This window comes from Gigantopelta aegis, chromosome 9 (assembly GCF_016097555.1).
Source record: "Gigantopelta aegis isolate Gae_Host chromosome 9, Gae_host_genome, whole genome shotgun sequence".
NCBI classification, from domain to species: Eukaryota; Metazoa; Mollusca; class Gastropoda; order Neomphalida; family Peltospiridae; genus Gigantopelta; species Gigantopelta aegis.
In genome coordinates this window covers 69,290,593-69,301,694 of record NC_054707.1, presented here as the reverse complement: position 1 = coordinate 69,301,694, position 11,102 = coordinate 69,290,593, and the positions used below count along the sequence as shown (strand labels likewise).

At 38.8% G+C, this 11,102-nt stretch overlaps 1 protein-coding gene across 1 annotated transcript in view; it reads right to left on the bottom strand.

Annotated features, from left to right (window-relative positions):
• Positions 1 to 9,323, bottom strand: part of LOC121381721 — an 11,389-nt gene extending 2,066 nt beyond the window's left edge. Inside the window, exons 1-2 of the mRNA XM_041511068.1 lie at positions 8,957 to 9,323; positions 112 to 282 (exon numbers count right to left, since the gene is read on the bottom strand). Of these exons, the coding sequence (XP_041367002.1) occupies positions 112 to 282; positions 8,957 to 9,314 (529 nt within the window). The 5' untranslated portion in view covers positions 9,315 to 9,323. The remainder of the gene's footprint in view (positions 1 to 111; positions 283 to 8,956) is intronic.
• Between the last annotated feature and the right edge of the window lie 1,779 nt (positions 9,324 to 11,102).

Genomic DNA, 11,102 nt, shown 5'->3' with positions numbered 1-11,102 from the left:
TAGTAGTGTTAACAGTAGTTGCTTCATATGTCATCATAAGACATCAAGCTGTCCTTCCTAAAGAAGTAATATATTAAAACTAAAAACTAAATTAATATTAAAAATTCGAACCTTCAGTGCAGGACATCTGAGTCCACGTGCCGTCTACTTGACACCTGACACTCCCCTGTGGCGAGTACCCAACATTGCACGTATACTTCAGTACCGTCCCTGTGGCGTTAGGGGCAGAGTTCACGTCAAACTCTGGTTGAGAGTTTGGTACTGACGGCAGTGCAGGACACTCTGTTAGAAAGAAAAATTAAAATAAAACCGTTTTATAGTGAATTTTTTCTCAGTATATTTCTTCAATATATGTTTTTAATATATATTTTCTTCATGTCTCTTTTCATATATTGCTCATTTTTCGGACTCTTTTTCATATTAAAAGTTAAAGTTTGTTTTAACGACATCACTAAAGCAACATCAACATTGATTTAATTAGCATCGGCTATTGGATGTCAAACATTTGGTAAGTTTGACATATAGTCTTAGAGAGGAAGCACACTACTTTTTTTCATTATATGCACCATAATAACCAATACCACGACCTTTGATATACAAGTTGTGGTGCACTGAATAACTGTTGAATATTTATAATGATGTTGCTCATCACTTTAGTTTTGTATTTACCATAGTTTGACACTCAGTAGCCGGTGCATTTTTCGTGCTGGGGTGTCGTTAAACATTCATTCATTCTTTCTTTATGGTGCACTGGCTAGAACGAGAAATATTAAGATGCTACAAGTAACGACACGACAAATGGTGGTGTGTTGCCTTCAATGTACACTGACAGGGTCCACACTGAGGTGGAAGATCCTTATTCAGAATAAATGAATTTATTATATAATAGGTATTGCATCCAATTTAATAAAAGTACATGTATGTGATTTGTTTCATAGCACATACTTTCAGAATTTGATAACTTTGCAAATTACATGTAAGTTAATGAGGTCGCGGCACTAAATTTATTGACATGTAACCAAACGTACTACGGCGCCACTCCAAAATTGACGTATGCATTAAAGCAAAAAATGTCAGTAGCAACTTTACATTGAAAGTTGTTCAGCGTTCTGAAACAACACCCCCACCCCCCAAACCCCCACCCCCCAAAAACCCCCCAAACAAAAACAAAACCAACAAACAGAAAACCTCTATGTGATGCACTAGTTTATTTTTATGTTAGGATATCTGACGTCGTTCCTGCATCACATATTCATACGTCATTTGAATATCGATTAATGGTTGACTGGAATTACAGATGCATGACATATAGTTTACAATTTAAAACCCCCCATTGTTTATTGATTATTACCCTTGACGGGCTCGCATAACACAACTGAATATTCCTGATGATATGACGATATCAAAACACACTCTGATAATGACCTCTATATATACTCTTCAAAAAAAGAAACGCAAAAGGGTACAAATGGGTTATAACTCCGATTTTATGTTTCCTACCGGTTCATGCTTTGTGAATATAAGGTCATTGCATGTCCCAAACACATTCCCACGGTTACATTCGATAAAACGCAGCTACTGTACAATAAAGTTCCAAAATGTGAATATTCGCAAAAACGCAGCCACGTGCAAACCATGTCACCACTGCACGTGCGTTGTCTGCACGTGCAACATGAACACCGACAGTATAAAAGTGCAGGGTGTTCGCTTGCCTGGCCTCTGTATCTGGCCGACAGTTGACAATCCAGGACATGCCACGTCTCAGTGAACCGCAGAGAAACAACGCCATCGGCCGACTAGACGCAGGCGAATCCAGAACGGCCGTTGCCAGGGCATTTCATGTGTCCCCAAGCACCATCTCCAGACTGTGGGACCGTTACCAGCAACATGGATCAACACGTGACCTCCCTAGATCCGGTCGACCACGGGTCACTACCCCCGGGCAGGACCGCTACATCCGGGTACGCCACCTTCGGGAACGATTGACTACTGCCACCTCCACAGCCGCAGCAATACCAGGTTTGCGCAGGATATCCGACCAGACCGTACGGAACCGCCTACGTGAGGTAGGAATTCGTGCCAGACGTCCAGTTCGAGGTGTCATCTTAACACCACAACACCGTCGACTCCGACTGCAGTGGTGCCAGATTCATCGACAATGGCCTCAACTGCGATGGAGACAGGTGTGGTTCAGTGACGAGTCCCGATTTCTGCTCCGACGTCATGATGGAAGATGTCGCGTGTATAGGCGTCGTGGTGAACGTTATGCGGCAAACTGCGTGCAGGAAGTGGACAGATTCGGCGGGGGTAGTGTCATGGTGTGGGCAGCCATCTCACACACTGGCAGAACTGACCTGGTCCACGTGCAGGGCAACCTGAATGCACAGGGCTACACTGACCAGATCCTCCGGCCACACATCGTTCCAGTTATGGCCAACGCCAACGCAGTGTTCCAACATGACAACGCCAGGCCTCACACAGCACGTCTCACAACGGCTTTCCTACAGAACAACAACATTAATGTCCTTCCTTGGCCATCGACATCACCGGATTTGAACCCAATTGAGCATCTATGGGACGAGTTGGACCGACGCCTCCAACAGCGACAACCACAGCCCCAAACCCTGCCCGAGCTGGCAGCAGCCTTGCAGGCCGAGTGGGCCACCATCCCCCGGGACGTCATCCGTACTCTGGTTGCTTCAATGGGCAGGCGGTGCCAGGCAGTTGTCAACACTCGCGGAGGCCACACCCGGTATTGACTCCAGATGACCTTGACCTTGGTGGTGTGTCCTATCACTTACTCACAATGGACTAGAGTGAATTGTGAACAATCCTGCAACATTTGGTAATTATAGGACTCACCATTCAATAATTAAATCAATTCTCCAAATGTTACGACAATGTGGTTTTGCGTTATATCAGATATCAATGACTGACGCGAGCATGACACAGGTCAATTGCATGCTTCCTGCACCGTCTATAGGAAATGTATCGTGTTATTGACCTTCTATCTCACATTACTGACATTCATTCCCATATTACTTTGTACTCTTTTAAAACGTTTATTATTGGCATTGGTGACCTGGTCATCACCTACGAGCAGCCAGTCGTATGTCTTTAAAATGTTATTGCACTTGTGTGTTTGCACTATAATATGTATTATAAAAAATAACGAATGATGTTCTCGCCAACAGGTGTGTAAGAGAACGATATTACGCTAATAGTGACTGAAATTTAGTGTTCTTTTATTTATTTATTTCGGTCTAATTATATTGATTAATAAGATGTTTAAAATCACTGTTGGGGTCATTGGCATGCGTCACATTCAAGGAAGACTTCACAGCAGAATGTGACCTTTCATTGCCCGTGATACCAACATGACTGGATACCCCAAAAATATAATATCGATAAAAAGACATATTTTCGGGTTCACATCCCAGTTTGACCTAGAACAAATTGCAACAGAAGTTATTTTTATTGCAACTGTCCCCTGAGCCCTCCTTGGACAACATCAAATATGTACATTGATGTATGCGGGGAATACATGCTAGTTGGCTTAATTTCAAACTGGCCGCCATGACTTGTATATTCAAACAATGTCAAACTAGTTGGCTTAATTTCAAACTGGCCGCCATGACTTGTATATTCAAACAATGTCAAACTAGTTTGCTTAATTTCAAACTGGCCGCCATGACTTGTATATTCAAAAAATGTCAAACTTTTCTAAAGATTCAATGAACAAATACATATAAATAGAATTTTTATAACTTAAATGTATTAACACGTATTATTTAAAATGCATTCAGAGATATATGGATGAAAAATAACATTCAAGATGTTTGCCTTTATCCAAAATGGCTACCAATATTCCACCAAATTGCACATATATGTAAATATACACAACCGATGCACTTTTGTTAGTGTTACTAATATTGTCAAAGATAGCCTATAAATATAATTTAATAATTTAGTTCCAAAAGTGACATAAGTTATATATTATAATTAAGCCCGCTATTAATTTTGAATTCTACCGATTTAAGTTGATGTTATACTTGGGCAATTAAAAACGTTTTCTACATTAAATAATTATGCCATGTCATTTTTCATGGCCCTTTTAGTCACTGAAGATGAATCTGGTGGAAGTTTTGGTCTATGACCACATTCTATATCCGTAACTTTAATTTATTCAAAATGGCGGCCAAATCTTATTTCTTTTCGAATATTTTGTAGCTTTTAAAGCATACACCCCATGTAATATATCCATGTATAAGTTGATGTCTGACTGAATGTTCCATATATATTTTGAATATACATACTTTTTTTATCTTTTTGATAAACACCTTCTCGGGCACAGATCCAGAGGAGGTCGAAGGGGTCAGGAAAATTGTTTTGGTTTACTTATTTAATGAATGAGTGAGTGAGTGAAGTGAATGAATAAATGAATGACTGAATGTTTAATGACACCCCAGCGCGACACCCCTCTCCCCCCCCCCCCCTGCAAACAATTCTGGCGCCAAACCCCTTACAGAAAAGTCTGAATCCGCGCCTGCTTCTACATATGTTTTAGTGTTTAGATTAAAACAACCAACATCACAGCTATTGGCCCTCAGGCATTGTACCACTGGTGTGGGAAGGTATGCTCACGTTTTGCAAACACCTGACATCATCATTGTTTTAACAGTTACTCATGAGGACATGCCATATTACAACAGTCTAAATATCTGTTGTTCTGTACTGTTCATGTTGAGATTTGTCAAACCTGTCTACAGTCCCCCTAAAGACAAAGTAGGAAACGTGTCTTTTGCTGGGAAGTACCAATCATCTATAGACAAAGCACTTTGTCACGACCATTGCCTTTACCATAGTTTAACACCCAGTAACCGATGTATTTTTCGTGCTAGTGTGTCGTTAAACATATATTCTATTTATCTGTCTATCTATCTGTCTGTCTGTCTGTCTATCTATTGTCACGACCTTGTCAAAACATCATTTGAATTTTGTCTTGTGTTGATATCATTTTGAATCTGTTACTGGTTTTATTATTCGGAATTGGTTTGTTGGACGAGGGGGTGATACAGCCGTACTCCAGGAATGCCAAGTGTGCTTTGTTATGCAAAATTAGCGTTTGATGAATATAAATCAGATCCATCTACAAACGACAATTCCCATATTTGTCAAACAGGTGATATTGCGTCTTCTTCACTATGGGACATAATTAGTTTTAAAACTGATTCTGGAGGTTACACATCTTTCTACTATGTCTTTTACTATATGAAACTAATAATTTGCTGAATGATACAGAGTAACTTGGCGACTGGTTTCCCAACAGTTGTGTAATTTTACGCTATCGATAGTCATTAGGCGAAAATGAAGGTGATCTAAACCCATTTCAGGGCAAATTGATTTTTACCGCGCCATTACACTGCAGTGGGGGTAAAACAGACTATGTCACACAGTGTTGCACGTGGAAATATCCGGGAATAGAATGGATGGATGCATGTAATAAATAGAAATGTATTGTGTGTAGAAATTTCGGTTTTGTTGTCATAAAATAGTTTAATTGATGAACTGTCAGACCATGTTATGCTACATGGAACATATCAATTAATCAATAATGAGACGTATTGCTTCACTTACTATGTTTTAAACTTAAATAATAGCGATCGATTATATAGATTACCACGATATCCGATCACGTTCACATTTTAAGGAATTGTTATTTCAATGGAAATGTTGGCTGCCATCTTGAAAAATCTTAAATTATAAATTAAAGGAGACTTTTCAAAGTCATTACGAAGATTATTACACAAATAACACAGTACATTTAAAACATCATTTACTAAATATATCTTTTATCAGCACACGTACATTGATGATGATGATGATAACTAGTTTAACGTGCCCATATACCACTAGGGTTTCGAACACGCCCATCCCGAGTCCGACCTACGATAAGATCGGTGGCCTGACTCGGGATGGAGGGGGTGGTTGAAAATGGCCAGAATTGAAAACAACAATTAGTAAAAAAGTTAATAGAGTAAATAAAATGAAAAAAAAAGGTTACAAGCCAAAAATAAAAAGAATTGACTGCTCGGCCGAATATTTATATAGTTTGGAGCATTTTAGAAGGACAATCCAAAATTAAATAAGAGAAAGAAGAGAGGATCGGACTATTTATTAATATTAAACAAAAAAGTAGTAATTAAGACATAAAAGTTTGAACGCAGATCTAAAAGTTTAAAGTCCGATCGATATGTCCACACGTTAAGGCCGTTTGGGTGCACAGCTTAAAGGGACGAGATGGGTTGCATCCCGTCAAGAAAACCCCTAGATTGACAGTCGATAGACGTTGAAGGTGTAGTGCTGTGCTGAAATACAGATCTTGAAAAGCCGGATCCGTCTGAACGAGAGAGAGTATCAGACTAGGGTATAGTCCAGTCGTTATGGGTTGGTATAGTGGTGCGGACGGGCCCGACTCCGGAGGATACGAGATGGTATCACTATACGGCAAGGTAAAGTCTAGAAAAAGAGTAGTAGGGGCCGACCCCGCTTCCTATTTCTTCTTAGAGTGGGGCGGTCAATCTTCCAGTGCTGCTTGGACAGGATCGGATATGTAGAGACTAAACGCGAACAACTGTGGCGTTCTGCAGAATGGCCGTCATACGAGTCACGAAAAAACCCAAGTCGACAGTCAGACGGAGAAATGACGTGGAGGCAAGGAATCTCGCTAAAAAAGAATCCAACCTGGTGGTGCAGGCTGTCGAAACGAGAAGCGTTCCAGCGTTCAATCAGTTCCAATGGCCGCATACATCCCAGTAGAAAACTTCATTTCACTGACAAAAACAACGAAATGAAGGACCCCCAAGTCGAGCACACGAAAGCACGTGCTGTGTGCACAAGCGAAACAAACACGTCTTACCGCGTGGAGCTCCAGACTGGGAATGCGTAAATTGAAAACATTGCATGTGGCTGCCATATTTAATTTATGTAAATTGGTAAATTTCTCCACCTACATCAATCTACATTTTATTACATGTTGTCTCAGATGGATTTGAGAGTAACCTACAACAAAATTCAATTATGTTATAACATTACCAATTTCTTACATCACTTAGGACCTTTATGGAACCTTTATTTCAAACCGAACTATTGACGGCCATTTTGAAACATTATAACCATTTTAAATTATAAATTAAGGCAGACATTTCGAAATCATCAGTTAATACAGATAAAATACAATGCATTTAACACATCATTTACTAAATAAATCTTATATTGGTACACACACACACACACACACACACACACACACACACACACACACACACCTGTGTATACTACTATTCTGTTTTTAAAATCCCATGTGGCGGCCATGTTTAATTTATGCAAATTAATTTATATTTGATATATGTTCTCTAAGATGGGATGGCTTTGAGAGTAAGTTACAACAAAAATAAATGATGTTGCAATTTGTTCAAGTTTAGGCCCTTTTTAACATGGGTGTTCCAGCTACATGTATATTGTAGAGCACGGAGACGCGAAAGTGAGATTGTAGAAACTTAATAATATATCTGAATGCTAGAGAATCCTTACTTTTGTCAAGGGCTTTAATGGTTGGCCAGTGTTTGGCATTAAACAAATAGATGTCGAAGTATATTACGGAGGCATAATGTAAGTTCTTGGGAAAATTATTTACTTTGAAATGTCTGAACCAAAAATAGACGGTTTGAGTTTGAAAGCACCCCCCCCCCACACACACACACACCCCACCCCCAACTCCCACATGTATTTGCAAGACATTATAAAATATCTTGTTGTGAGTGCTGTTGACAAACTTAATTACTAATATGCTGGCCATTAAACATAATCGTATTGAGTATTATTTAAAAAGGCAATACACTTTATTTAATTATAAATAAAAAATGTGTTCCTCTTTTCACACTTTATGAATAAGAATCAAAAGATCAGCATCGGTGGTACGGCACTTAAACCGTTTATTTTAAGGCTGCCACTAACCACGACTTTTGTATCACTAACCATTAACCGTGTCTTATAGCTGTCGTCTGTACCCGGGTCATCGACGTTAAACCTTAGCGATAAGACATTTAATAAAATACACCTGCACTGATAAACCACTGAACATGTCCCAATCTGACTGAAATCAGCTCCACTGGTCTATAACTACTGGCAGTCAAGTAGAACTGATTTCAGTTAGATTAAATCTGTCGACTACCTTCCAATAATACTGAGATGCACCTGACCGCTAGATTGTAATCAAAAGGTCCAAGCACCTGGTACCACGATACATTTACTTACACATATAATTATTGTTGGCATATTTTAAGTATGGAAATATCCTCGTAACTCTCCAATCCTGAAACATAATGACTCGGCCCTAGCGGGTCTTGTCTCCATTAGTTTTTAGGAACTCGGTCATTCCCCTAGAAATATATATTATTGTTGTTAGTATATTTAAAGTATGGAAATATCCTCGTATATCTCCGATCCTGAAACATAATGAGACTAGGCACTAGCGAGTCTTGTCTCCATTAGTTTTCAGGTTGGGGCGGGACGTAGCCCAGTGGTAAAGCGCACGCCTGATGCGCGGTCGGTCTAGGATCGATCCTCGTCGTTGTGCCCATTGGACCATTTCTCGTTCCAGCCAGTGCACCACGACTGGTTTATCAAAGACCGTGGTATGAGTTGCCCTGTATGTGGGATGGTGCATATAAAAGATCCCTTGTTACTAATGAAAAAATGATCCGGGTTTCCTCTCTATGTCTGTGTCAAAAATGACCATATGTTTGACATCCAATAGCCGATGATCAATAAATCAATGTGCTCCAGTGATGTCGTTAAACAAAACAAACAAACAAAAATACTTTATTTTTCAGGAACTCGGTCATTCCTCTAGAAACTTCAATTTTAAGACAGTTAAACGGCAGATCTTTCTTACCCATTTTTTTCCTGAAGAATGCAGCTCCTTCATCCACTTCTGATCCATCTTTAGAAAGGTAAATCACAGAATTAATTTGGCACTTAGCAGTATTCTTGTTGAAAAAGAACGATCTGCAATCAGAACGTCTTTCACATTTCAAAGAGCAACTTGCTTGATTTTCAACACCATCGTGGTTACGTATTCCGCCCTCTAGTATCCGTAAATTGGAAAACGATTTGTCTTTTATAAAGGTGGAATCCTCCGCACAGCTTAAAGACTTTACCAATTCTAGAACTGTTGACACAGCAAAGAGTTGAAACAATAAATACATGTCACAGTTTCTTCTGTTATTAAAGGACTGAACGTGAATAAACATCCTGGAAAAACGCTCCGTAAGGTTTCATAATTCAATATTTGGTGATAGATAAACATCTGTTTGAAAAGAGACATGCAGAAATATGTTTCAAAGCATTGTTGCTACCGCATCTAATACGACTAGCACGTAGAACGAAAATGAAAAGCCAATCACGAAATTCAGGTTTTATTTAACGACGCACACAGTTCGGTTATTTTGCTTTTGAGAAAGGTGAACGGTTGCGTATATTTTAAAGCTCCATTCTAGACTCTCGATTCAATAACTGTCATACCAATGGAACACAAAAACATATCTGCAGTGTTAATAAGTTCGTGTGTTTTAGTTATTCACAGATAGATCGTTAACTGTATTGATGAAAGTTATGTCACGTCATCCGTTTATGTAAATTTTAGAGCTATTTTCGGAAGGAAACCGCTCTTATTTCATCGCCCTAACTAATTAAGGTAAAACAAATCGATGGATGGCACGTCGTGTGAATAAGGTGAAACCGGATGATCTATGTTAAGGGTATTTTACGGTTGTTAACAATTCCACGTGATCACAAACCGTCAGAACAGAACAGGACAGAACTTTATTACGCTCAGGCCGTTACACAACGGCAGATGAGGAACATACAATAACAATATTTTACAGTGACAAGACGGATATGTTGGAAAAGTTATTACGTTTGTTTTGTTTAACAACACCACTAGAACACATCGATTTAGTAATAATCGACTATAGGGGGCGGGACGTAGCCCCGTGGTAAAACGCTCGCTCGACACGCGGTCGGTCTGGGATCGATCCCCGTCGGTGGTCCCATTGGGCTATTTCTTGTTCCAGCCAGTGCACCACGACTGGTATATCAAGGTAGTACTAAACCAAATAACTTCCGGCTGGGTCAAAGTTCGAGGTGCACCCAACTTTTGATAGAGAAGTGAACACCACAAGTCCTGTGATTGGTTATAAATGTGAGTGTGTTGGTTGTAAAAAATAATAGTTTCATCTGGGTAAAAACAATATGCAATTTTATTTCATCAAGTACCAATGTGTCAAGTAGCCTTGTGCGTGAAACATGTATGGGGTACCTGTTAAAAAAAGTACTCGAATTTTGTGGTAGTATTTATATCCGTGGCGTTTATGTTGATTGATACGCTGCAGGTAGGAGTTTTAGCCACATATGTTACTATTGTCGTCTATGGGATTTGATTTGGTAGTATACACCCTATAGCACATGTTCAGTGCATAATACAAAATATTATAATTTTGTTATTTTATTTAATTAAATTATACTGGTTGATTAATTAGCCATCACTCGATCATGCAAGTTCACAATGACCTTGACCTTGACAATAATCTCTGTACATGGCTCTGAACGGAGTTTGAATCAAAGTTAGCACTGAGGAAAAGTTTGTTTTGGCCTATAATTCATACTGTAAAGATTTCAATAATGTCTTTTTACATGGTATTTGACTTGCCATATACAACCGCTCTTAAATATGGTATTATATATAGGCAACCTGAACTAAGATTTCAATAGCAATTTATTTTTATATTAAAAATAGCATTTGCCAATAGTGGGTTAATGTCTTTAGTTTCCATTAACATAGTTAATTTTTCATGTTTGAAATTCTGAAAACTCAAATTTGTAAAGAACTTGATTTTTATTGTTATATTGAGATATTTATAGGGTGCTAAGGTATATTTTAGACAAATTTGTAGTTTTATGCCAAATTTAAAGTAAATTTGAAGAAAAACTTTACCAAAAACATAATTAAATTTGTTGTCACTATTTTGCCTTCTGTTCTT